This window comes from Petaurus breviceps, unplaced genomic scaffold, assembly GCF_028583685.1.
Source record: "Petaurus breviceps papuanus isolate PSGF00001 unplaced genomic scaffold, PetGlider_PUasm1.0 174, whole genome shotgun sequence".
NCBI lineage: Eukaryota > Metazoa > Chordata > Mammalia > Diprotodontia > Petauridae > Petaurus > Petaurus breviceps.
Genome location: NW_027185761.1, coordinates 49,936,273 through 49,963,952, shown reverse-complemented (window position 1 = coordinate 49,963,952; position 27,680 = coordinate 49,936,273). Strand labels below are relative to the sequence as shown.

The 27,680-nt window shown below is 43.7% G+C and overlaps 1 protein-coding gene across 3 annotated transcripts in view; it reads right to left on the bottom strand.

Annotated features, from left to right (window-relative positions):
- ADAMTS9 (ADAM metallopeptidase with thrombospondin type 1 motif 9) overlaps positions 1 to 27,680 on the bottom strand; it is a 194,803-nt gene that overhangs the window by 12,286 nt on the left and 154,837 nt on the right. For all 3 annotated transcript variants that reach the window (XM_069084173.1, XM_069084174.1, XM_069084175.1), the window contains 7 exons: positions 17,532 to 17,702; positions 11,294 to 11,488; positions 9,079 to 9,211; positions 7,084 to 7,178; positions 6,644 to 6,738; positions 6,416 to 6,549; positions 4,309 to 4,400 (listed from right to left, as the gene is read on the bottom strand). In XM_069084173.1, coding sequence (XP_068940274.1) covers positions 4,309 to 4,400; positions 6,416 to 6,549; positions 6,644 to 6,738; positions 7,084 to 7,178; positions 9,079 to 9,211; positions 11,294 to 11,488; positions 17,532 to 17,702 — 915 coding nt within the window. The remainder of the gene's footprint in view (positions 1 to 4,308; positions 4,401 to 6,415; positions 6,550 to 6,643; positions 6,739 to 7,083; positions 7,179 to 9,078; positions 9,212 to 11,293; positions 11,489 to 17,531; positions 17,703 to 27,680) is intronic.

The following is a 27,680-nucleotide window of genomic DNA, read 5'->3' as shown; positions in this document are numbered from 1 at the left end:
ATGTATATATGTATGTGTATATATATAATATGTATATATGTATGTGTATATATATAATATGTATATATGTATGTGTGTATATATATAATATGTATATATGTATGTGTGTATATATAATATGTATATATGTATGTGTATATATATAATATGTATATATGTATGTGTGTATATATATAATATGTATATATGTATGTGTATATATATAATATGTATATATGTATGTGTGTATATATATAATATGTATATATGTATGTGTATATATATAATATGTATATGTGTATATATATAATATATACACACACCTATGTATCTATATCTACATCCTTTTATACAACTATGTATCCTTATATATAATGATTTTAAAAGGATATGCAGTGTATAGATATACATGTCTATATTTATCTATCATCTATCTATCCTTTTAAAATAGTTTCATTGAGGCACATTCTATTTTGCTATGATGTCAATGACTACCCTGACTGACAGAAGCAATTCTCTTCCTCCTCTTCTCTTCCTCATGGCACACACCAAGGCTCTAGGCCCATAGTAGGTGCTAAACCAAGACTTTCTGATTCAGGGTTTGAAATCCCATCTGCTCCACAAAGCCTTGATTTGAAGCCTAGGCGTTCTTCATCTTGCTTACCTCTCCTGGCATGCTGAAAGCTCTCAGTGACCTGAAGGAACTGGAAACTTCCTTCTAAAAGCCAATGATCTCGATGGAGCTCAGGTCACTGTGACCTAGTAGCCCTGCTACCTTGCTGGGCTGGCCTCTCCCCACTGGCAGTTTGGTGACCACACTTTATAAAGCCTGGGGGGCCAAGCAAGGAGAAAGGACATTGACCCTCTTAAAGAAGGTGAGGACAAAGCTTAGGCGCATGTAAGCTTGGACTCATGTTATGTGATACGTTTTAATTCGTCTCATTCTTGAGGCAGGATGGAGGAGTGAAGAGAGCTCTGGAGTCAGGGCACCTGGCTTCATATTCTGGCTGGATTTTGCCATCAATTTAGAGAGGTCATCTAGTCTAGTGGGGGTCAAACTCCAAAAGAAACAGGGGCCGCTGATCCATACAGAAGGATCCCTGGGAGCTACACAGCGACTGAGTTTTAGATATAACATTATCTATGTTTTATTATATTTTCATTTCTACTTGCTAAATATTTCCCAACTCTATTTTCATCGGTTCAGATTGCACTCGGAGGGTCTGGGGCTGTGAGTCTGACCTCTCTGGTCCAGTCCAACTTCCCTGTTCCACAGATGAGGACAAAGAATCGCTGTAGGCATGTATTACCTTGACTGTACCAGGACCGATGTAGACTAGACTGGGACTGCTTTTGTGTGTTATTGACTCCATGGGCAGTCTGGGGGAGCCTATGGACCCTTCTCAAAACTATGTTTTTAAATGTGTAAAACAGATGAGATTTACAAAGGAAACTGATTACACTGAAATTCAGTTAAAATACATATTAAGGAAACAAATTCACCATCCCCAGTTAAGACTCCTTGGACTGAATGGACTCAAAGGGCCTTTCCAGATCTAAATCTATGAGCCTATGGATGCTTTCTGGGTCTCAGTTTCATCATTTATAAAATGAGGGAATTGGGCCAGAGGCACTGCATGATCCCTTTGTGGGCCTCAGTTTCTCCATCTATAGAATGACCGCACAATCTCTAAGGTCTGACCTCGCTCTGTGATTCTGGTGCCTTGTCTGTTCATGGAGACCTCGTCTAAAGGGCATCTGTTTTCCAAATGTTTGTGTCAGCCACTGGCATTCTGCTGAGGTCTTTAAATGGCCAGGACAGCTGAAAGTGGGTCACACACATCAGGAACATGCAGCAGAAGGCAGTTTGGACAGCCCAGGCCAGGGCCAGGGATGGTTCTTTAAAATGAGGTCACATCTGCTATGAACAGTGTCCAAAGGGAGAGCTCCATCAGATGACTCTGGCCCAGCTGTACAAGTAGAAAGGGTTCCTTTAGAAATCCCAACTTTGAAGAACCCAGATGGCACTGTGCCCCCAATGCTGTACTCTGATGGCAAACTTAAATCCTCCAACATCAGGATTTTATTTATGCCCATTGCCACATGACTATTAAGACCTTGAAAGAGAAACTGCCAGCTTTAGCTCTCTGTCAAGTATAGTAGAAAGAAAGCTGTTGGTGTCAAGGGGCCTGGTTTGAATCCTGCCACCTCCTATGCATAGGATGTTGGACAAGTCACTTAATCTAGTTAGGACTCAGTTTCCTCATATATAAAATGAGAAAACTGGATTAGATATCCTCTGAGGTACCCTTCAGTTCTAAATCTAGGAACCTTTCACCCACAAATTCCATTTGAAAAGTTTCTAGCTTTCATTTTCTAAAACTACAGATTAAAGTTTTTAGGGCCTTCCCTGGCCTCTCCCACTTCTAGCGCCTTTCCAGGGAGATGAGTTTCGATCTCATCTCCATGTATTTTCTCTGTACCTAATTATGTGCATGTGGTCTCCCTCCTCCATTAGAATATGAGCTCCCAGAGGGCAGGGCCTGTATTTTGCTTACTCTGTATACTCAGCATTTAACACTGGACTAGGCATACAGTGAGTGTACCACATAGCTGCCCTGTTATTATTATTATTATTATTAATTTTTTCTTTTTGGAGGGGGGAATAATGCAGAGCAATTGGGGTTTAAGTGACTTGCCCAAGGTCACACGGCTAGTAATCGTTAAGTGTCTGAGGCTGGATTTGAACTCAGGTCCTCCTCACTTTAGGGCCGCTGTTCTATTCACTGTGCCACCTACCCACCCCCCCGTTATTATTATTAAACAAGATGTTATTAGTTATTATTATTATTAAACAAGATAACATGTACAGTGCTTAAATGGTATTTATTACTGTTATCTCAAAGAAGCAAAGAGAAAAAAAAAAACCACCTTAAGAATACTTGATAGAGAGGCAAGGAGCCCGAATCTATTAGGAGCTTAAAAGCTCAAAATACCTCCTGGGCACTCAAGTCATCCAATGATCAGAAGGACTGACCCTTCGCAAGTTTCCCACTTGGCAGTTCTTGGCTTCTTTGTGAAAGGCCCAAATTCTCCACTAAGTCATTTTTATTTTTTTTTCCCCAAATCCCATTTCATCCCCTTGGGATTTTAGTAACAATTCTTAAAGCTGGGCTGAGAAATCATAGAGTTAAAAGGGGAAGACGCTTTTTATCTTTGAGTGTCTTAGGTAAAAGGGGTTCCTTTGGCTTGCAGGGAGTCTACTCAATGAAGGCCTAAGATGTTAGAACCATGTTCTAGCTCCAGCCCCTATTTCTTGGCAAGACCAGTGGCCTCATGGGAGACACCAAAGAAAGACTTGAACAACATCTTTGTGGAGACTCCATCTACCCATCTGCCCTTGAGGACCCTCATTCATCTCTAAATTGGGGCTGAGCTATTGACTCTATGGACAGCCCATTTCTTATTGTGTCCCAGAATCTCTGAAAAGCCTGAAGGCTGGTTTTACAGCCCTGGTCACCTTTTAAGTGTATATTCTATTTATTATTAAAAATTTTTTTTCCCTTTTTTTTGGGAGGGCAGGGCAATTGGGGTTAAGTGACTTGCCCAGGGTCACAAGGCTAGTAAGTGTTATGTGTCTGAGGCCGGATTTGAACTCAGGTTCTCCTGACTCCAGGGCTGGTGCTCTATTCACTGTGCCATCTATCCACCCCCTTAATTGTATATTTTAAAATGAAATAAAAGAAAAACATGCATGCACAAAACAAAACAAAAATCTTCCAGAAAACAAGGAAATGTCTAACTCTTTGAAGGACAAAGAGAAGGTTTTAGGTGAGCTACTTTGTTGGGGGAAGAGGGGCCCTCCCTGGGAATTTCAGATTTTGGTGAATGTGATGGCTCAGTCACACTCCTTGGGTTAAACACACACAGAATCAGACACAGACCATGCCCCTCCCCCCAAAAAACAGAGTCCCAAGTCTTTTTTTTTTTTTAAGCAATCAGGGTTAAGTAACTTGCTCAAGGTTACACGGCCAGTTATTTCTGGGTGTGGTGCTAAGCATCTGAGCCCAGATTTGATCCCCAGGTCATCTTGACACTGGAGCCAGTGCTCTTACTTGAGCCACCTGGCTGCCTAGAGTCCCAAGTCTTTCAAATCAGATGGCCAAGGGGCAATCTTTGATGCACCAACTCTAGAAACGTCTCTGACTGCCAGAGAGCACAGGCAAGTTGTATAGCTTGGGAAGGCTTTTGAACTAGAGACTTGTGGAATCTTGACCCTCGATTTCATTTTAAACGTTAGCAGTCAGGGCAATAGGGACGTGGGCATACCTGTGGGCACTTTGCAGCACTGTAGCAATCTCCAGCTGTGGCAAAAGGAACAGGACGCCCATCATGTGTCCGTGCAAACTGCAAGTCTGTGGCTATGGGAGGGTCAATGACAGGATAGGGAGAGAGTTGAGTTGCAGGAAGAGAGATGAGAAGGGAAAGGGATTGGCAGAAAGAGATTGGGTAAGAGAAGTGAGGGAGAGAGCAAAAGATCAGGGGGCGGTGGGAAAGAAATGGGAGAAAAAGACACAGTTCAGCATGTTATTAGCCAAAGAACCCATCCAGATGTGCGGTACTTGGGCAAGCCAGTGAACTCCTAGCACGGATTTTTTTTCATCTCGATGTATAAACCAAAACATTGTTTTAAAATCACTGTGGAATTGATTCTTACATCAAAAAATTTGTCAAAATACCCAATCTAAACAGAAGATAATTGGATGCCCCAGGAATCCCAGAACAGTAAGAAAGCTGCTATATGAGAGAATTAGGGCAAAGGGAAAAAAACAGCAGCTCTGAAAATGATTTCCAGCTACTTCACAGATTTTGGTTCTCCTAAGTTTTATGCAACTTATGGGCTATTGCTGCCAAAACACAGGGCAATGAGGCTTTGCATCTTGAAATTGTTAATGGCAACTTAGAAAGTTTTCATCCAGTTAGCAAAACAAGACAACTCAGATCTTTCTGATGCACTAGGCTTCTGCTCTAGAGTCTTGAAGCTTGGCTCTGAACTTAAGCGTGGCAGAACCAGAAAAAGTCATCCTGAGACAATCCAGGAGCACAGCTCCCCTCGGGACAGCCCTGGGACCCAGGGCACAGCCTCTTCACTGTCTGCCTGATTACTGCCATGGGTCACCAGAGGAGATTCCCAGCACCAATGGGGAACCTTGTCATGCTGCCAAAAGAAAGAACATCTCTACAGATGTGGAGCCTTGTGGCATGATTTATCTATAGGCACAATGCTCAGAGTCCCTTCTGTCCTTTCTCTTTCTTCTCTTTCTTTCTCTTCTTTCCTTTCTCTTCCTTTCTTTCTCTTTTTTCTCTTCCCTTATCTTTTTCTCTTTTCCTTCCATTCTTTTATCTCCCTTTCTTCTTTTTTTCACCCTTCCTTTATCTCTCATTCTTTCCTCTCTCTGTCTCTGTCTGTCTCTTTGTCTCTCTGTCTCTTTCTCTCTTTCTGTCTCTGTCTGTCTGTCTCTTTCTACCAATACAAAGACTGAAATACCAGCTCCTTGAAGTCAAAAGCAGTCTGGATGATGCCAGTTTTTTTTTTTTAAATCTTGAGGGCAAATCAAGTTCAATCTACCTCAAGGGCAAAGTAATCCAATATACCGTATCAGATATAATGAGGAAAAATTAATTATTCATCATTCTGTTTTTCCTCTATTCATTGCAACATGTTTAGGCCTTTTTGCTGCCCTCAGCTGTTCCTTTGATTAATGTCCCTAGATGGTTGAAAAACTAACCAAAGACAGTGCCAGTCAGAGTTAAATCACATCATGGGCAAGCTGAGTGAAAAGCATAATTCCATTTCCTTTTTTTGTAAAGTGACTAATAGGCAAGCAAAGAAGATCTGTGAATTGGCAGTGTAAGGAACTCCCTAGGAGGGAAATATTCTTTACCAATGCAGATAGCAACCATCTAGGACTGCACTTCAATTCACTATATATTTATTAATTATGTACTCGGACACTATGTGTCAGACACTGCTGGGCAACAGGGGCAGAAGGACAAAGATAAAGTAAGCCTGGTGCTGAAGGAGCTCACAGCCTATAGGGCAGAAGCAACACAATATGTATATAGATTTGTTCAGTCATTTTCAGTTGTGCTCCACTCTCCGTGACCCCATTTGGGGTTTTCTTGGCAAAGATACTGGAGTGGTTTGCCATTTCCTTCTCCAGCTCATTTTTGCATATGAGGAAACGGAGGCAGTTACTTACCCAAGGTCACACAGCCAGTAAGTGTCAGGAGAACTTGAATCAGTTTCGTCTTGACTCCAAAGACACTACACTATGCTGCCTTGACGTCTGTATAAAGTAAGCATTTTGTCCTCCCTCCACCCCCGTGTTCTTCCCCCTCTCCTCACTCCATGCTATTCCCCATGGTGACTTACTTATTATTTGCATAGTGGTCAGATCCAGCCTGACTTTTCGGAAGGAGGAAAACCCAGCTGCTGTGTAATCTTTCCGACAGTGGCAATCTTCTCTCCGGGTCCCATTGTAAGGGCATTCAGTGGGGTTGTGCAGCCTAAACCCAGAGATATTTCTTTCCGTTAATGAGGGAGAACATTTCTGCAGAGACTACACAGAACCTGGAAGGCTGTGGTCCGTGGTTCTCTCACCTGTGCCCATACACCTCTGAGAAGTTCTCGGAGTCACTACTAACAAGAGTAATGTACTCTTTGGGCTTGTCAGACTGCATCCCAGCACAGAAGACCTGGAAGAGACAGAGTGGCAGCTCTTTGAGGGTACACATTGGCTGGCTTGCTTGGGTTTGTATGCCTGGAATTAGCAAGGTGCTTGGTACACAACAAATGGTGTGCTTGTCTCTCTCCCTCCTTCCCTCCCTTCCTCCCTTATTCTTTCCCTGTTTCTCTCTATTCCTCTTTCTCTCCTTCCTTCCATTTCCCTTTCTCCCTCTCCCCCCACCCCACCACATCCCTGAAACAGTCACAATTGGTGGGGCAGGGAGAAGTACTTCACTCCAGAATAAAAAGGAGCAAATAAAAATTAGGAGAAGTGAAAAAAGGGTGAGATATTTCATTAATAGCCTTAAATTCACCTTGAGAATCCTTCCTGTGATTGAGAGATAATATTCCCCATCTTCAATGACACCTTTCAGCCTTTTCATCTCTTTGCAGTTTCTGGGCAACTCACCTGGAGAAGAGAAATGCATGCTATAATCCTTATAGATTACTTTGCACATAGTGAGCCCTTAATAAATGCTTTTGTCATTCATTAGTTTACTCATTCCTTCCTTCATTCATTCATTCACTCATCCATTCATCCATTCATTCATTCATTCATCTAGAGTTAAAAGGAACCTCAGAGTCAGCTAATCCAAGCTCCTCCTTTTGCAGATGAGGAAACTTGGGCCCAAGAATGGGGAGTGATCTGCCCAAGGTCACTGAAGTCAAAAGCAGCAGAGCCAGATTTGCTCAGGTTGTCTGACTCCAAGCCTAGAGTTCCTTCCACTGAGCCACTGGCAAGGCTCTGTCTACCTAACACAATTTGGTGAATATTTATTGTGCAATGTACTATCTGATGGGGAGGGAAAGACACAATGATAATGTTATCATTGATTTGGAAGGGGGACAGATCCCCTACACCAACCTGTTCATTTTATTTAGGAAGAAAGTGATGCCCAAAGACACTTCCCAAGATCATAGAGATACTTATCTGAGATTCGAACCCAGGCCCTCCTGCTCCAAAGCCAAAATTCTTTCTATTGTGTCATGATGCTGGGTCCCTAACCTCAAGAAGCTTAGAATCTAACAGAGAAGACAAGTGATGTATGTAGACCAAGAATTCTTATACAAGTCTGATTTTTCCAAATTCAACATCATTTATGCTACATTTTCCCATTCCATCTGAAAGCAAAAAATGATGCCAACTGCATGGAAGGATCTAATCATAATCTTTCTAGATGTTCCTTTCTCACTGAAAGTTTAACTATTCAGTTAAATTCAGTAAACAATTATTAATCCCCTACTACACGCAAGACCCAATACTAGGTATTAGGGAAGAGAAAGTAAAAAATAAAACAGTCACAGGTTCACTGAAAACTTTTCTCAGGAGTTACCATGTTCAGTATAGTGTCTGGTACATAGTAGGCATTTAATAATCCCTTCCTCTCTCTTCTGTCCTGTGGCAGGCAGAGCTTCAGAGAAGAAATGCCCACATTAGTTTCCACTGGAAAAATCCATCAAGTAGATAAAAGATGTCATAGAAACCTTGGAACCCTTGGTTGAAAAGGCCAATGAGGAGGCAGAATACACACATACACACACACACACACACAACTGAGGAAGCTGAAGTAACCCTGGTGAGTCAAAATCCACAGAGGAAGACCCTGAAGTGAAGAAGGATGAGGGGGCCCTGAAGAGGCAAGGCCACCTAACGGGTGAATCAAGATCCACTAGGAGGAAGTCTGTAGGGAGCCTTACTGAGAAGGTAGACGAAAGAGGCATCTTTTTTCTGAATGACCACGTAAGACTAAAGCTCTATGAAATTTGGGGAGAGTGGTTATTGTTCTGCTCTGACCACATGGTTGGTGTACACAGCAGTGATATTTGAACACTACCCCTGACATAACACATTGCACAATAAATATTTGTCAAACTGTGTGAAATATCCTTGGAAAAAGCAGGGTGGTGCCTTGATTGTTCTTTCCCCCACTTTCTCCCCACTCTCCGAGATGTAAATAGATAACATAAGGCATTCTGAAGTTCTTTGAGAGTACAGATTATTCATCATTTGTCTTTATATCTCCAGTACCTATTAGAGTGCCTGGCACATAGTAGGTGTTTTTTGTTTTTATAGATGGACTAATTGATGGAGAATACTGGTAACTGGGGATTCCTGGGAGTCTTCATGGAGAAAGCAGTGGTTCTGCTTATTAGCAGGACAAATGACATTGTCCACCTGAAAATCTTTTAGTGGAGAGCATCACCTCTAGGAAGTCAACATCCCCAGAAGCATGGCAGGGGTGGGGGCAGGGAGCACAGAGGGCCCCTTCACTCGACAAAGAACAATCTGTAACAGGTGGCAGACTTACAGTCGTGGTTATTGTGGCAGGCTCTTCTTTCTTCAGGCTTTAACTCAATGGGGCAGAGAGTGCTTGGCTGGTTGTCATTCGTTAAGCATTGCACTGAGCGGTGCATCACTCCCATTCCACAGGTCGTGGAGCACTAGAAACCAAAGCTTGGTCAGTTGGGCAGCCTGAGGAGCCCGCATGCTCTCCCCTGCTCCGGGAGATGAGCCGGCAGGAGCAGAGGTGACCATGGCTCCTCCCTGCTGAATCATCTCCAAAAGCTCCAGAGAAGCAAACACACTGAAACTAGCAACAGACCACATCCCAAAGGGCATGAGCCCACTGGCTCCCCAGTGGATATTCAAAGATAAGAGCAGATGAAATTCCCAAGGACTCCACCATGGATAACTAGCTTCCCAATTAATCCAAATGCCTCTTCCTCAAGCTCACACATTTTGCTTCCCAGGGACGTAGCACAAATGATGATCAGGATGGAGATATAGCCTAAAACTTGCCCTCCAAACTTCTGCGTAATTCATGACATAAAATAATAAAAGAAAGAATTAAAATAAATTCAGTTAAGTGGGAATGGTAATTAATTGATTTATCTATCTGATCCTAGCGGCTGAAGAAATTTACCTGTTATATTTTGGAGCAGTTTGCTGGCATATTGGATAGCGTATTAGACCTGGAGTGAGGAAGACATGGATTCAAATCTTGCCTTAGACCCTTACTGGCTGGGTGACCCTGAGGAAGTCATCAACCCTCTCTCCTCTTCAGTTTACTCACCTGTAGAATGGGGGTAATAATAGCACCTTCCTCACAGGGTTGGTGGGAGGGATCCACTGAGATAGCATATATGTTTTGCAGATCTTAAAATGCTTTTATGCCTATAGTTTTTGGTGCACTGGGGCAAAGCCCTCATCGCTCCACCTAGTTAATTAAAGCTTTCCTAAAGTGGTATCCACAAAATGGCTAGAAAAGTCCTTGCGGGCCTTCATGGGTCCTTCTACCAATATAAGAGTGGAAGAATACCCTCCTAATGCATTTAATAGAAGATGACTTAGAGAAGAGTCTGATATCACCCACTCAGAGCCAACTTGAGTTGGAATCCTTCCAACATTACTGATGACCCCCCTCTTAGACCCACCCTGACCCCCAAGACTAGCCTGTGTTCCCTGTCCATTGGGCCTTGCCCTCGGCTAGTGAAGCTTGGAAAGAAACCTGACCTCAATTCGAGGTGTGCCTCCCTCCTCCCTGGGGTTCTGGCATTTTGATATGGGACTTCAAACCCCTCACAGGCTGAAAGCCATGTATCTCTAATGGTGGAGTTTGGGGCATGGTGATTGGGAAAGGAGGATAGAGACATTACTTAATCCCAAGAAGCCTTTCCAATACCAATTAAATAACACCAAATCCTTAGACCTCTAGGACACTCCCAACCTGCAAGGCCAGTCTCCTTGGGATCAGACTGAATTTTCTTTTGGATGTGAGTTTGATTTAATTAACATCAAATAATCAGTTTATCTGGGGCACTGAGACCTTAAGTGACTTGCCCAGGGTCACCCAACCAGTTTCCTCCAGAGCCAGGACATGAATTTAGGGTTTCCTGACTTTAATATTGTGGTAATTTGTGCTAATATTCATAGGAACCTCATCAAGGACAACAATTCTTAAGTCCAGAGACTTCCGCTTGTTAATATGCTTTTAAGCATGAAAGAAACATCTTTAAGACCAGATCAAATGATACATTAAGAATAGAGAAGCTACATCAGAGATTGGTCTTTGAATTCCTTCTGGAACCACTGGCCTTCACTCTCCTCCTAATCAGCTCCCCTCTCCCTTCTTGTCTGGGTTCCCATCATCTCCATCCACCTCTCGCCTCCCAAGCCAGGCCTAAAACTAGTAAAGGGAATTTTGGAGTTTGGTCCACATGTACATGCCTCAAAACGTTCCGCTTTAAAATTCCCCAAGAATTTCCATTCAGCTCTCCCAAGTACTTCTAGAAGAAGACAAGTAGGGAGAATGATGGAGCAGACTTTGGGAAGGCAGGGAAGGTGCCATTCTTCTCCATCAGCTCATCTCAACCTTATAACCCTTCCTGTCAAAAGAGGTCACCTCTGGATGTGCCAATGGGAGTGAGCAATGCTGAGAAGAAACTGGCTGCTTGGCCCCGAGAGCTCCTCAGCTCTCTCACTCAGTCATTTATCAGGGAAACATCCCTCGATCATTTACTTACGCTCCCCCAATTCCCCACTCTCCAGGTGGCTGAGACAGGGCACTCCCGTAGGAAGCAGGGATGGATGCTGGGAGGCTGGGTGCCGGGACAGTTGATGGTATTCTGGTAGCCGTACTCATAATGATCTTTGCCGGTGTAAATCTCACTACATGAAACCAGCCTTTGTTTATAACCCTTGCCGCAGGTCACTGAGCACTGTGGAGAGAGAGAGAGAGAGGTTCAAGAAATGACCCTGGGCAGCTCACAATAGGCCTCTAACCTCACCACTGTCAATGACCCGGTGACCGGCCCCTCCAAAGCCTTCACTTTGTTAGCTCTGGTCACTCAGGAGACATTCGAGTTCACACAATTGCTTGGACAGATTCATCAGCTCAGCAGTAACCTGGATCCCCCACTTGGGGGGAGCCTTACACTTTGCTCTCAGAGGAGTAGAGAAGCCACTTCTCCAACCCTACCCAGACATACAAGCAATAAATCAATGGGTCAATCCACAAGCATTTTGGTGGCTACTATATTCCAGGTTTGCACAGTTTTAACTGCAGTGGAGGATAAAAGGAATAAGGGTCTTTTCTATCTATTTCTTTTAGCAAGTTTAATCAGTTGCATGTTTTAATTAAAGATCCCTCTCTCTTCTCTCCTTTTTTTCCTCCCTTCTTTTGTCTTCCTTCCTCTCTCCCTCTCCTTCCTTCCTTCTTCCCTTTTTCCTCTATCTTCTCCTCTCCTTTCCTTTCTTTCTTCTTTCTTCCCTTCCTTTTTTCCACCATTTACCAGCTGTGTGACCTTAATCTGTGAGGCATCCTCCGTGAGGCTTCAATTTCCTCATCTGCAAGATGGGGATTAATTAATCAACAAACTCATATTAGACTGGGCTCTGGTCCATTTGCATCCTTGGGCCTTAGCTCTGTGGTTCATACACACTAAGTGCTTAATTAATGCCTTTTCCTTCATTTACTCGCTCACTTATTCATTCATGATTGGTCAGGCGTCCCACTAAGGTCTAGGGACACAAAGGAAAGCAGAGCCTGCTGTGCCCCCAATAAGCTTCTATTCTAACGTCATTCCAGCTTTCACCTCACGGGTAGTTGTGTGGGTCAAAGGGGACGCTGCATGGGAGGTGCTATAGGAGAACCAGTTGCTGTGGAAGCCAACAAATGGCGTCCCAAGGAAAGCAGAAGAGACATCTCACTCGGTATCTGCTGAGTGTACATCAAGGCTGAGGACAGTGACTGCTAGAAATAGTGGTGTGTGTGTGTGTGTGAGCATGTAAATGTACGCACATGTGTGTACTTGCATGTGTGCATGCATGTGAGTGTGCATATGGGCATGCACGTGAGTGTGTAAGCATGTGTGAATGTATGGGTGTACATGGGTGTTCATGTGAGTATGTGCATGTATGTGTATGGATTTGCATGTGAGTGTGTGCATGTGTTCATGTGTGTGTGTGTAGGGAGTTGTCTTAAAGCTCAAATGTTTTAGCTCCAGAAGCATCACTCATCTTTTCCCCTGGATGGCAGCAAAGTGCAAGGAAAATGGACAGCAGAAGCAGGATCTGCTAAGTCCTACATAGTGCGTTAGAGTCCCTAGCACACCCAGGCTCAGGGTGTGCTGGTATCAGGACTCCTACAATCATATAACGTCAGAGCAGGAAGGGCCTAGAGGCTGTGTGGTTCAACTCCCTTATTTTACAGATGAGGAAATTGGGCTGCTCACAGCATCGTAGATTTAGGGGTGGAGGGGATCCCAGGGGCCATCTAAGTCTAAGCTCGACATTTTACAGATAAGGAAACTGAGGCCCATAGAGGATAAGGGACTTGCCAAAGGTGGGGGGGGGGAGATGAGTTAGTAGCAGAAGTAGGTATTTAGCCCAGATTTCCTGATCCCGAATGAGATGGAATTGGGTAAGGATGAAGGAAAAGTCTTTCACTAGGGCTCAAAAACTGAACTCCATAAGGACAAAATGGGGACGGCATGGCTGGACAGTAATTTAAAAAAAGATCTAAGGGTGTAAGTGGCCTGCAGGTCAAAGAGTTGGCAATATCATATTCTAGACACCCCCCCCCCCAAAAAAAAAGAGGCTTTGGCTGCATTGAGAAGAAGAGCTTTCAGGGTAAGGCTGAACATTAAGTGTTAGGTTCTGCCCTGCTAAGATCACATCTAGAATGTTATGTTCAGCTCTGGCCTCTGCATTTGAGAGAGAGCCTCATTGAGCTGAAGGGGTCTAGAGGAGGAAGGCCAGGATGGCTGAGGGTTCTTGCCACATGTGGATTGGTTTGGGGATCTCTTTCCTGAGTATATTGACCAGGATTACATACTGTATCATATAGCTAGTGTTTAGGTAATACTTTAAGGTCCATAAAGTGCTTTAGTTCATATATTTTCTAAAATTCTTTAACATATACTTATGTAGACGTGCGATCATCACTCCTCAGACATGATAGATAATCCCTCTGTACGTGCTTGGAACTGGATGATGGCTTCAGACTCTCCAGCTCTCTGGTTTCCTGAGCTTATGTGCTCCTCACAAGAACCCCGTGAGGCAAGCACCATTATTCCCATTTTTCAGAAAGCCAATCTAGAGTTCTTTCCACCATGCCGTTGAAGCAGTATGCCAGGGGCTGCGGCCTAGCTGCCTTATGCAAGCATTCAGAAACAACGATGCTCCTAATTGCTACTTGTGCTCCCACAGATCAAACTAAGCTTTGTTTACTGATGAAAAAGCAAGTTGGAGGTTTTCAGCAGCCATCCAGAGGATTTCAGGATCAGAGACAATTTTGCCTTAATTCTCTTGTCTTAATTTTCTTAATTCTCTCCCTAATTGCCTTAATTCTTTCCTTTGACCTAGGTTTAGAGAGACACCATCACAGTCCTGACTAATGGACTGCTGACTGATGAGGCTCCTTGGTGAGCCTGCAGAGGAGAGGATGAGGAACCCCCCTAGGGACAGACAGCCAGCTCCACAATCACACAAAGCTTCTTTGCTGGTGGATCTCCAGACTTGATGGAAGGGAGAAGAAAAGGAGAAAGCTGGCTGTGTCCTGAAGACTTCATAGAGCCTTATCAGGCAAGGCAGGCTTCCCTCCCTATGGTAGCAGCAGGTACAGATCTTTTCTTTTTACAATTAAAGAGTTTCCTGGTCATTTTTATAAACCTTCCCTGTCACCCCACACCAACACGGGGGAAAAGAAGCAAACATGATCAAACAGGCATGTGAAAATCACTCTGGGGGTGAAGGAAGATGCAGGGACACATCAAGACAGGAGAATGTGTTGGAAGACAGGAGACCTGACCAATAAATGGTCCTGGAGTCACCTCATTGTTGCCTACCTCAGTTACTCTATTTGTTAAATGAAAATAACTTTGGTTCCTTCCTTTCATTCCAGCTATTTTGATGAAAAGATAACAGGTGTGAAATGACTTTAGATCAGGGGTTCTTCACCTTTTTTGTGTCCTGAACCCCCGTGCCAATCTGGTAAGGTCCAGGGACCCCTTCTTAGAATGCTATTTTTTTTTAAAATTAGGAATTAATCAAGAAGGAAATTCTTGATATCAGTTAGAGTGTAATGAAAATAAGGATGTAATCTCCTCCCTCCCATCAGACCCTTCTGAATTATCTATTCATGGACCTCATAGTGGTGGTGGGGAGGTTAAGAACCCTTGCTTTGCACCAAAAGTGGCAGAGGTTAATATTATTTCTAGTACATATTGTAGTCTCTTTTATATATGATCATTTTTACATTATCTAGAGTAATGGCAAGGAACAGAGGCCTTATATCTATCTAGAGAGCCTCCTAGATGATGATAAGTGCTTTTTTTTTTTGGAGGGGGGAAGGCAAAGCATTTGGGATTAAGTGACTTGCCCAAGGTCACACAGCTGGTTAAGTGTCGTATCTGAGGCAGGATTTGAACTCAGGTCCTTCTGACTTCAAGGCCGGTGCTCTAGTGACTGCGCCACCTGGCTGCCTCAATGATGGTAAGTCCTAAAGGCATTTATTTCCACTTGCTTAAATTTGGCAGTACCCTTAGTGCGGTGTGGGGCTTACTTTCAAAATTTCAGAACATTAGAATCAGTTTGGTTTCAGACTATCTAAGATTTGTGTGAAGAAAACTGAGACAGGAAGCTGGTTCTGGAATGGTGAGCTCAGCACAGTCAGGTCTTCTTCCCACCCATCTGAGTCTCTGAAAAGGGGACCTCAGAAACCTTGAGCTGTAACTGCACTGCTGTCACTGAATCTCCTGGGCTCCAGAAAATCACTAAGAACTCATTTTTGGATGGGATTTCAAAGGCCTCCATAGGTGGTATCTGGAAGTGCCAGAAGGTGAGTAATGAGATAGGCCTTTAGGGAAAGGTGGGCGACCTCCCAGGGATGAGGGATGGGAGGAGTTCATTTCTGTCAGTCCTGCTCACAGATCTTCACATATAAGTGAGTGCAGATCTCAGAGAACAAAGGGCTTTGTTAGAATAGGAAGTCTCTCTGGAGGAAGTGTAGAGTGCAAACACCACCAGTAAGAGGATTTAAAACCAATAGAGAAATAGCATGGGACAAAGGAAAAAGGTCCTGGGTTCAAATTCTGGTTTTGCTCCTTGTTACCCACATAACCTTGGACAAGTTTTTGGACATTTTCAGGCCTCAGTTTCCTTATCTGTAAAAACTGACTTAACATACCTCTAAGGTGCCTTAGGGCTCTGGACCTATGACCTTGTGAACTTTGTATTCAGTCAAAGGGCCGGACTTGAGGATCTGGAGGGCCACATGTGCCTAGAGGCTGCGGGTTCCCCAGCCCAGGGATAGAATTTTGAATTTGAAGTCATAAAGACCTGAGTTTAAATCCTGTCTCAGAAGCTTTTCAATCAATCAATCAACAAATATCTATTAAGTGTCAGACTCTGTACTAAGCTCTGGGGCTACAACAAGTGGAAAAAGACGATCCTTGCCCTCAGGGAGCACCCCAATTGATAAGCCCCTGATGGGGGTGGGAGGTGTCTGTTGAACCATTCCCACCCCATCAGTTGGTCATTGCCTCTACACGTAGCTGGGAACAATAAAGCATTAGTGGCCAGCCCCAGGAAATCTGAATGTAGAATCTTCCTTCCACAATGAAAATTGGCAAGCTCTATATAACTTGGACTATTAAGGTCCAAGGAGCCTTTGTAATTTCTCTCAAATTATTCTGGACTGCCTGGCCCCCCTGGCACTACCTACTTATGAGGCCAGCCTTGTTGGTGACCAAACTTGATTTTCTTTTGTACCCGGATTTGTGATTTAATTGGCACAAAGAGCCTAGTGCAAGAGCCATCCCTATGGATGCATAACCCTCTTCTCTCCTCTGACAAAGCTGAGGCCCTGGTACAAGGCCTCACACCTAGACTATTGCAAAAACCTTCTGGTGTTCTCCTTGCCTCTCATCCCTTCAGTCCATCCTCCACTCAGCTATCAGAGTTCTCTTCCTAAAACATAGGAGTGACCAACTTTGTCACTCCCCTGCTCAATAAACTCCCATGGTTCCCTGTTACCTCCAGGAGCAAATATTTAATACTCCGGCTTTCAAAACTTGGCTCTCCCTACCTTTTTAGTCTTTGACTCTTTGGGACCTCTTTTTGGAGGTTTTCTTGGCAGACTGGAGTAGTTTGCCGTTTCCTTCTCCATCTCATTTTACAGATGAGGAAACTGAGGCAAACAAAGTGACCTGCCCAGGGTCACCCAGCTAGTGTCTGAGGCCAGATTTGAACACAGGTCTTCCTGACTCCAGACCTGGCACTCTATCCACTGTGCCAACTAGCTGACACCTGCCATCTACCTTGTACGTACGTATCTTATCTGGACATAACTGTTGGCTTATTGTCTTCCCCCATCACAACAAGCTCCTTGAGAGCAGGGACATTTCCCCCCTTTCCTTGTATCCCTAGCTCTAAGTACTTAATAATAAGCACTTAAGAAATGCTGGTTGACTTATATAGTCTTAGAAAATTGACTTGTCCAGGGTCTTATGGTCATGATGGTCATGACATCTCCCAGATAGGATCTGAACCAGATCTTCGTGACTCCAAGGACCCACTCCCAATTCTTATCTCATGCTGCATCTCTAGGCATGATTATCACTTCTAACTCATTATATCACCAAGCCTCTCCTGAGGAAGGAGGGGAGGGGAGAAGGTCCGGCTGTCAATGGTGCAGATGCTGCTTCCCCCAGTGCTCGCTCCCATGCCCGGCTCCCACTGCTGCCCGCCATGCCAGCGTACCTCTGACCACTCGCCCGTGATCCAGATGTATTCACACGGCTGCAGACTGCAGCTCTCTCGGTCCGCCGGCCTCTGGCTGGGGTCACAGTGCTGGCTGTGCTCCTCGATCTCGTTCCCATTCACACACACCACCTTTCGATACCTGGAGCCTGCTCCACACGTCTTTGTGCACTGTAAATACACAAGAAGTGGTCACCGGACGACAGTCTGGGAGTCACCTACATCATCCAGAAGGGCTGAGGGGTCGGCCAAACGGCAACCTCCACCAAGTGGCCCAAGCTTCTCCTCTGGGGGAGTTTGGGCCTTTGGGGACCTTGGCGGAATGCCACCACATGTCACTGAGGTGCAGACTTTATCATGTAACAGCAATTCACAAACTGTGGGCTGTGGGACCCAAGGGCCTAGAGTTACATCAGAAGCACTAGAAATCAGACTCCGGTCCTAACTGTACAGGGGCAAGACACAGGATTTGGAGAAGAGGGCTGGGGTTTAAGCCCTAGTTTGGACTTTCCCACGAGCCTCTAGTTCCTCATCTGTAAAATGAGGGGCATGACTAGATCAAGAGTTCTTCAATAATTTGGTAACTGTGTGTCACTAAGATTGGATTCCTTTGTAATCACATTTTATTTTGTGCATCATTCTGAGAAAGGGCCCATAGGTTTCACCAGACTGCCAAAGGGGTCACTCTGAAAGCAGAGAATCCCTGGTCTAAATAGCACCTCAGTGGTACAGTGGAGAGAGCACTGGGTCTCGAATGGGGAAGATCTGAGTTCAGATGCAGCTGTAGAAACTTACTAGCACCTCAGTTTCCTCATCTGTGAAATGGGGACAATAATAGCACTTACCTCGCAGGGCTGTGAGGAGATAATATGCTCAGCATGGAGCCAAGCACACAGTAGGCATTTACTAAATGTTTATTCCCTTTCCACCTCTTTCTAGTTTTAGAACTAAATCTATGATGCTTTTATGCTTATCTATAAAATAAGGAGACCAGATTGAAACTTGAAGGTCTCTTTGTCTGCCAAATCCTATGAAAAATACATTATATTATAAAGGCAAATGACCTTGAAAGACTTGAGAACTTTGACCTGTGACCAAGCAGGAATCCCAAGGGCTAATGACAAAGCATGGTGCCCCCCCCCTCCTGACTAGTCATGGCAGACATCCCCCCCATCCAGAATCAAACACACATTTCTGAACACGGCCAATGCAGAAATCAGCTTTGCTTGACTGTATATTTGTTAGGAGGGTTTTGTTTTCCTTTCTCCCAATGGGGGAGAACATGGAAGAAAAAAATGCTTATTGTCCAAAAATTTTTTTTGGAAAAAAGAATGCCTCCCACGTCACATGGCTGAGCTCAGACTCAGGTCTTCTGAGCACTCCTTCTCTTGGGCCATGATGCCTTCATCGGAGTAAATAAGGAAGCATTTGGGGCCAAAGCAGCCACGATGCATTAATACCATAGACTTGGCATTTCTCTAGCTCTATTCCTGAAGGATGGTTAACCCTTGGTAAAAACACTGTTCTTCTGGTATCTGAGGAATTGAGATGATGAAGGGAACAATGGGGAGAAAAATAAGAACTGTAGTGATTTTAAGAGGCAGCTGTAGTCAAGTGGATTATAGAGTGGGGAGGTGGGAATACCTGTGTTCAATTCCACCTTAGATATCTGCTGAATGAGTTATGTAAGTTCTTTGGGCCTCAGCGTCCTCATCTGTAAAATGAAGGGGTTGCACCGGCAAACCTCTGAGGAGCCTTTCAGCTCTTGTGATCTTACAGTCTTTGACAATGGGACTAGAATAAGCAACCTCACAAGATCCTAATGCCACCAATAAAGTGCTTTGGAAACTATGAAATACCATATGAATGTCCAGTAGCCAGCTGGCAGTGGATGGACTGATGGGTCTGAAGTCAGGAGGATCTGAGTTCAATTCTGGCCTCAGACATTTATTAGTTGTGTGGGCACACCATACTCTGTCTGCCTCAATAGACTTAACCATAAATGGTGATCCCAATAGTACCTACTTCACAGGATTATTGTGAAGACCGTATTGTGAAGATAATATTTGTAAGGCACTTGGCACAATGTCATACACAGTAAATGCTAAATAAATGTTTGTTTCCCTCCCTTCTGTTATATATATTAAAGCAATTGGGGTTAAGTAACTTGCTCAAGGTTACACAGCCAGTTATTTCTGGGTGGGTGCTAAGTGTCTGAGCCCTGATTCAATCCCAGGTCATCCCGACTCTGGGGCTGGTAATCTTACTCATTGTGCTACCTGGACACCTCTTCCCTTCTGTTATTAAGAGAGGCCTGAGACACAACTAAGAGCCAGGATCATATACCCAAAAAACCAAAATGGAACCTGCCTTAATGTTGATCAGTTTATGGTTATGCTCATTTCTTTCCTCCTACCATTCCTCCCCATTTCTTCAGGAATGGAACCCACTGATTTACAATAGTAGCTCTTACATTGGGATTCATAGTCTTGTGGATCTGTGGATAGCTTTCTGGGGAGGTGGGGGCAAAGGGAGGGTCCATAAAATTGTAAGGGGCAAAAAACTATATATTTTTACTAACTTTTGGTTTCCTTTGGGATCCTCTATTTTATTTTATGTCTTAAAGCTATTATTCTGAGAAGGATTTCACCAGATGGCCAAAGGGGTCCATGACTCAAAAAGAGATTTATTATTTTAATGAGTAGAACAGAGTAGAAGAATCCTCGAACTAGGGCATTCTGGTAGCTGGCTCGAGAGGTTCCCTAGCATCATTTTAATTTCCAAAAAGCACTGTGAAGTGTCATTAGGGATCTTTGGAAAATACAACCAAGTGAATAGCTAATAATTCCAGGCTGCCTCGATTCACAGGATACTCCATAATTCAGAAAGAGGAAATAATTGAGCAGCCGAGTTCCTTGGGACAGCTAATGCTAACAGGCAGCATCTTCCTTCTAATGTACTTACCTCAGAGCGCAGCTAGAAGGTCCTACCAGTTATTAATCTGAAAAATGGGGAAAAGGACTTATCAGCTGTAAAAGGCTTCTAAAGTGTTAGCGTTTCCAACTAACTGGATTAGCCCACAGACGATGATGTGAAAGGAATCATTTGCTGTAATGGGCTGAGAATTTCATGCCTGGAAGACTGCTTTCCTGTCATCGAGGACTTGAAAATACAGCAATCAGTAGGAAGGGCCCCAAACTTAGAGAGCCCAGCAACCAAGGCAGTGTCACATAATCTTCTCTGTGAGGTTGATTGCTTTTCTCTGCCTTCATTTTCCAGACTATGTGGGCAGAAAATCATAGCCCCCCTAAGAGGAAATTGGGTCATACTCTGAGGAGGTTGTGCTGAATTATTTTACAGTTGGGACTGAGGACTGAAAATGATTTTTCAAACATTTAAAACAAATGCTTTTTGCTCCTTAGTCATAAATCAGTGAGCAAATGGAAAAATCAAAGGAATAAAGAAATTTAAAACGCAAAATTATTTCTGGAAATCCCATAATGAAAATTGATTTTTTCTGGGGGTGAGGGGGCAGGGGAGAGCCTTTCAGGCTCTGTGCAGTGATAATGAGCATTATGAGACACCAGCACCTCCCTAAGGTCCCCAAAGCAATTCCTATTGATGGGTTTTCCTTCTTATAACTTCAATGCTACGGTTGCATTTTTCTTTTTGTCAGTTTAAGGGTAATTTGGGATTCAGAGTTCTTAGGCATAAAACAGTAATTTACCAGTTCACAAAATGAAACACCTACTAAGGGTCCAACATATGGTCTGGCATACAGCAGGCACTTAATATGCCTTACCTGATTGTTTGAAACTCTCATTTGGGGATCTCTTCCTTTTCTGACTATGGCTGGTTAGCTCATTAGGTTGAAGAATGAGAATGTGGGTTTGGTCCCTCCCCCAAACCAGTTAACTTCATTCTGCTCCAGAAGTTCAGTCTAATTCTAAGGGATGGTGGGTCAAAAGGTGTGGATGGAAAGAGGCCATCCTTCCTTAGCACCAGGAAAAAAAACAAATGAACAAAACCTCTTGGAAATCCCTGGTTTTCTGATATAGTTATGCCACCTTCCCATGCTAAAAAAATCACCGCTCATTAGTTTACAAAAATTAATGCTAAATATGAAAATTGTGAGCATTCACATTTGGTTACTTGATTCTACCCTCTCTAAGTAAGCTAGCTGTAGTGATCATCACTGGCCCCCTAGGCAGATCTTCAAATCCCTTTTCTTCTGGTTAATGAATCACTTGAGTTTTTTCTTCCTTTTCACTATACACTCAAAGGGAATGCATGTAACCAAAAGGCACAAGTCTTCCTAATTCTTCTGGGCTGACATAGAGGTATAACCCTAGCAGAAGGGGAAGAACATTTCTGTAATAAAATAAAAGATATATTCCATATTTCTAGAGTTCAGTGTAAGGCTCCTAAGGGCAAGCATTACTGTCTTGGATTTTAGATCACTAACATAGTGCATGTCCCATAGTAGATATTCAAAGAATATTTGTGGAATGGATGAATTCCCACTCCCACCAGGACTCATGGCCATTCCCCTCATCTGTTCTCTCCAAAATGTTTCCCTCCCTATGCCCTGTCCTCCTCTAATACATCCTCTATTTTGCTGTTAGACTCATCTTTTGCTTGTATTAATCTAGAAATATTCATATTGTATCTCTCCTTTGCTCAATAATCTTCAGTGGCTCCCATTTTTCTACTGAGTAAAGGTCAAACACCCTTGACTAACCGTCAAGGCCCATACAAGTTGGCTCCCCATCATTTTTACAAGCATATCTCATGCTCTCTCTTTCATTTAGCCTATACAATGACCAAGAGACTGCATCTCTCTCTGCCCCCACGAACATGGATGGCCTGAGCTCTCCTGCCTGCTTTTCTTTTCCTATGGTTTTCTATCCTCGGGAGTTCCTAAGGTAACAAAGAGGAGGCAGTGTATTCTAGGCAGCCAGGTGATGTAGTGGATAGAATGCTGGACCTGGGGTCAGGGAGACTTGAGTTCAAATCCAGTCTCAGATACGTACTAGCTGGGTGGCCCTGGACAAGTCACTTAACTTTTCTGCCTCAGTTTCCTCATCTGTAAAATGGGGATGATAATCATACCTGCCTCCCAGGATTGTTTTGTAAAATGTTTAGCATAGTGCCCATTACATAGTCAATGTTTAACAAATTCTCATTTATCTCATTTCCCACAGACCTTGGGGATGTATAGGCTGTGCAAAGGGGTAAGATAGGAAATGGAACACCACACATGGGAAAGAGCAAACAGACCACTGACCAGAGCTGGACGGTGGACAGAGGACTCTGTATCTTATCCTACCAGAGCTTCTTTAGAAGGTAAGCTATGGTCAGACATTTTCTTTAAAAACATCAGCTTGAGAGCTTAATGAACAAGCAAAGTACATCTCTTTCAAATAACTCACAGTAATTTTCAATTTATGTCTCAGATTAGCTTCATGTGTCCAGAGGGGTGGTCAAGTCACCATCTTGACAAACGGTCAGGCTGAGGCACAGAGAGGCAGACTGAGGACCATTACTGAGCCAGAGCTCGCAGCCACCTTCGATGCTTCTTGACCAAACTCCTCATTTTACAGATGAGGAGCTGAGGCCAAGAGAGGACAATACATTGGCCAAAGGTCTCTCAGTAAAAGAAAGGGATTGGAACCTAGCATTTTTTACGCCCAGCTTACCTTTTATTATTCATAGAAATCTTTCCATTTGAGAGCCAAGTAAATGCTTAAACATATAACCAAATATTCACCAGATCTGTATATTGTATATCCTTTCCCAAAAATGTCTTCTTTGCAGTCTGAAAACCCAATTCTTCGCCCAGGGAATTGCCCTTTCTGACATGGGAAGATAGACCTCTTCTTCTACCTTTTCTAGTGGTCCTTGAAATACATACATTTCTCCCTCAGGGTTGAGTCTGATAATCAGCTGATCCTGGGAATAGTGTAATTATACAGAGGTGTGATTTTTCAGGAGATAGGGGAAATCTTCCATCCCCAGATGTAAGAAAGCCCCACTTTGCACTATAAGGCACCCAGGAAAATCTCAAGCCTCAAGTTGTGTAGGAACAATCTGTCAGACACCTGTAGGTCTCATATTTCTTGGCATTCACCTCTATGTCAAGAGGAATGTGGAAGACCCCAAGACATGCTCACAAGGACAAATCTGCACTTTATTTTTTAGGCAGCAAAAATGTTGTTTATTTTTTTTTCTTTCTACAGAGCCTCCCTCCAAGCACATATTCATTTTTTAAAAATGACTTGGAAGCAGAGATAGGACAAGGCTCTCAGAAAGCAGGCAACAGCTGTTTGGTAGTTGTTAAACAGTGACTTATAAAGAAATATTTTTCCAACCACCACCAGATTCTAGTCCATCATGCGTGGACTTTAAGAACTGCCACTGTTCAGTGCCCAGACCCAAGAACCATGTGGAAAAAACAACATGATCTCTGAATGCCCACCTTTCACCGATGTGAGAGTTAGCAGAGTTGAAAGAGTCTGGCCTTGGAGTCAGCAGAAATGTGCATACAGATTCAGCCTCAGGTGCACAAGGTATGACCATAGGCAAGGCTCTTGACCTCTCTGCTTCCTCATCCGCAACGTAGGTGAGAATAATGGCACCAACCTTGTAGCATTAAGAGGATCTAATGAACTAATGTAAGTACATTGCAAATCTTATTGCTATATAAATGTGAGCTATTACTAATACCAGAGTAAAGAGGAAGCTTGAACAAAGTCCCTTCATACTCCAAAGGCATGCAATAAATATTTCCTAATTAATGGATTGAACTGGATGTCCCATGAACATCTTAAACTCAATATGACCCGATCAAACCTATTCTCACTCCTCCTAAGTCCTCCCCTCTTGCAAACATTCCTATCATTCCTGAGGGCACCATCACCTTCCCAATCACCCCAGGCTCAGAACTAGATGCCATTCTCTTCTCCTTTCCTTTCACCTTTTCTATCCAATTTGTGGCCAAATTTTGTCAATTCTACCTTCATATCTCTCCTATATACCTCCTTCTCTTGTTGGACACTGCTACCACCCTAGTGTAGTCCATAGATTAAGTTTTGCTGATTCTTTATAATATCCCTCATATATGCCATTCAACACTGCTGCCACCTTGCTGTGGGCCCCCATCAACTCACAACTAGACTATTGTTACAGCCTTCTGGTGGGTCTCTCTGCCTCAAATCTGTCCACTAAAATCCTATCCTCTACTCTGATCTTCCTAAAACACAGATCTGACTATGTCACTCCATTCAATAAATTCTAGTGAATCCCTATTATCTCTGGGTCCAAATACAAAATCCTATTTGACATTCAAAGCCTTTCACAGCCTGACCCCCTCCTCCCTCCCTTTCCAGTCTTCTTATGCCTTCTTCTTCCCTATGTACTCTCTGATTCGGTGACACTGGCCTCTTTGCCATTCCCCTCCCAATAACCTCTATTTCCCAAGGCATTTTCACTGGCTTGTTCCCCATCCCTGAAACTCTCCCCTTTCTCATCTTTGCCTCCTGGCTTTCTTTAAGTCTTAGCTAAAGCCCCGTCTTCTACAGGAAGCCCTTCCCAATCCCTCTTAATACTAATGCCTTCCCTCTAAGTGGATCTCCAATTTTCTCCTGCCTGTCTCTTGTTCATGCATAGTTGTTTACATGTTGTTTCTCTCATTAGACTGTGAGCTCCTTGGGGTAGCTACTATTTTTGCCTGTTTTTGTATCTCCAGCATTTAATACAATGCCTGGAAACAGTAGGCACTCAATGAATGCTTATTAACTGATTGACTGACCAGGAAATGTGAAGATAGAAGAGAAAAGCAATGATTCGGGAGAATCCCAAGGGCAACAGTCTGAGGGTGACCTGTTAATGCTCTCCTTCCGGACTGTTCTACCAGTTAATGAAATAGCCAAGAAGGAATCACAGCTAAAAAACTGGGAACCATATTCCTTATGGTCAACTCATTGTTTCTCCACAGAACTGAATCAAGAGTGACAGCTCGGTATACTAACTAGAGGGCTAGTCTCAGCGAGACCTGAGTTCAAATTTTGCCTCAAATTCTTATTATCTGTGTGACCCTGGGCAAGTCACTTAGCTTCATATTGCCCTTCCACTCCCAAGAAAAATTAAGCTGCTCGGGAAAGAATTTCACTATCCTAAGACAGAATGGGCTATCTGTGGAGGTAGTGGGTTCTCTCCATTTAGAGTTGATATAAGTAAAGCTTCTTGACGTTGAAAAAGATCCATGAATGGAATGGTTTGTCTCATGAGAATGAAGGTCACTCCTCATTGGTGTTCTTCATTCAAAGGCCAGACGACCAGTTGTCAGATTCGCTGTACTGGGTTTCTTTTTTTGTTTTTGCATATGGTTTGGACTAGATAGACAGTGAAGGCCCTTTCAGCATTGGAAATTTTATGAGCAGATTTCCTCATCTGTAAAACGGACATAACTAACACTTACTTCGAAGCTTTGTTGTGAGGCCCAAATGATGACATATGTAAAGAGTGTTGCAATGCTATGTGCACACTAACTATTACTAATATTCGGATCATCCTCACTGTTACCACGAATGGCTGAGAACATGCCTCCTGTGTGGATCTGAAGGTGAAACTTCAGCATGGACTGCTTACCGATGGGCACCGTTCTCTCTTGGTATCTATACAGCCAACTACCCCCCTTTTGTAGGGCAGAGACAGCTTTTAATTTTGGTTTTGCATGTCCAGGACCATGCATAGTACCCAGCATGTACTAGGTGCTTAAAAATGCTGGACAGGATTGGAAGGGACGTGAATGGGCTGCTTCCTGGTGCCCCTCCCACCAGGCTCCCTTCATTCTCTGCTACGCTGTGTGCCCACAGTCTGACCTTCCTCAGACCCCCTACATCTGCCCGTAAATACATGGGATAGGAAACTAATCAGAGAAATCAACTCCAGAGTCAGTCTGCTTGATGCACTTATCCAAAAAGTGCCTCATGAATATTTTCAGCCCTAGGGATAACTCTGGCTTCTTCGAAAAATAGTGTGAGGGAGGGAGCATGGGGGAGACCTCCATGGGTCCCGATTCCATTGAGCATTCTGTTCTTATCCTCAGCAAATGGAATCATTGAAGAGAGAATAAACAAATAAACAAACAAATGTTGCCCGCAGATGAAATTAATACATGGGCTTATTCACTTTGGGGGGGGGATCATTTTGCCTGATATGTTCAAGACAAGATTTGCATTCTTTGGCAGACGAGGAACTTTCAACGTGGACTGAGGGCTGAAATTGTCATTCTTGTGGTTGTTTCAAGAATTGAAAATATTTGGCCAAGGTGTTAGCACTCAGCTCAGAGCCATTCTCAATGCTTGCTTGCTTTTCAGGGCTTGGAACACTTAGCTGGATGTAAATCTGGTGCAGGTTTGGGGGGGGGAGGAAGGAGGGGGAGCGGGGGGGAGAGGGGGGAGGTACATAAGAGGGGGGGGGGAGGGGGAGGGGGGGGAGGGGGGAGAGAGGGGGGGAGAGAAAGAGGGGGAGAGAGACAGAGAGAGAGACAGAGAGAGAGAGAGAGAGAGAGAGAGAGAGAGAGAGAGAAGAAAACTGTGGGGAGAGAGAAGGGAGGAAGGTCTAAAGTTAGAATGTCAAAGGGAAAGACAAAGTGATATTCTACTTGAAAGTAAGACAGAGGGAGGTATTCCTCCCCTCCTCATTGGGTCAGTCATGTTGGCACCGACCTTAGGAAGAAATGGAGAGTTGACCTTGCTAAGTTATGCCTCCTTGATTTGTTAAATGTAACCAGCTTTAGAGTACAATGAAGCATGGAACAGTAAAATGTACTGAAAACCACTGACAATTCTGATATACTCCCTTTTTCATTAGTAGAGACACCAAGATCCCTTCCCCCATCCCAAGTTCTACCAAGGAGAGAAATGGTCTGAAGGAAGATAAGCAGACACCCTCCATGGCCAGACCTTACATAATTAGTACCTAAAGAATTGGCAAGATTTACCTTTAAAAGGTAGAAAGTAATTGCTTCTCTAAGTGTGAGAAAAAATGGAGAAAATCAGCAAAAATGGTATAAATGAGTGAGTGTGTGAGTGTGTGTGTGTGTGTGTGTGTGTGTGTGTGTGTGTGTGTGTGTGTGTGTGTGTG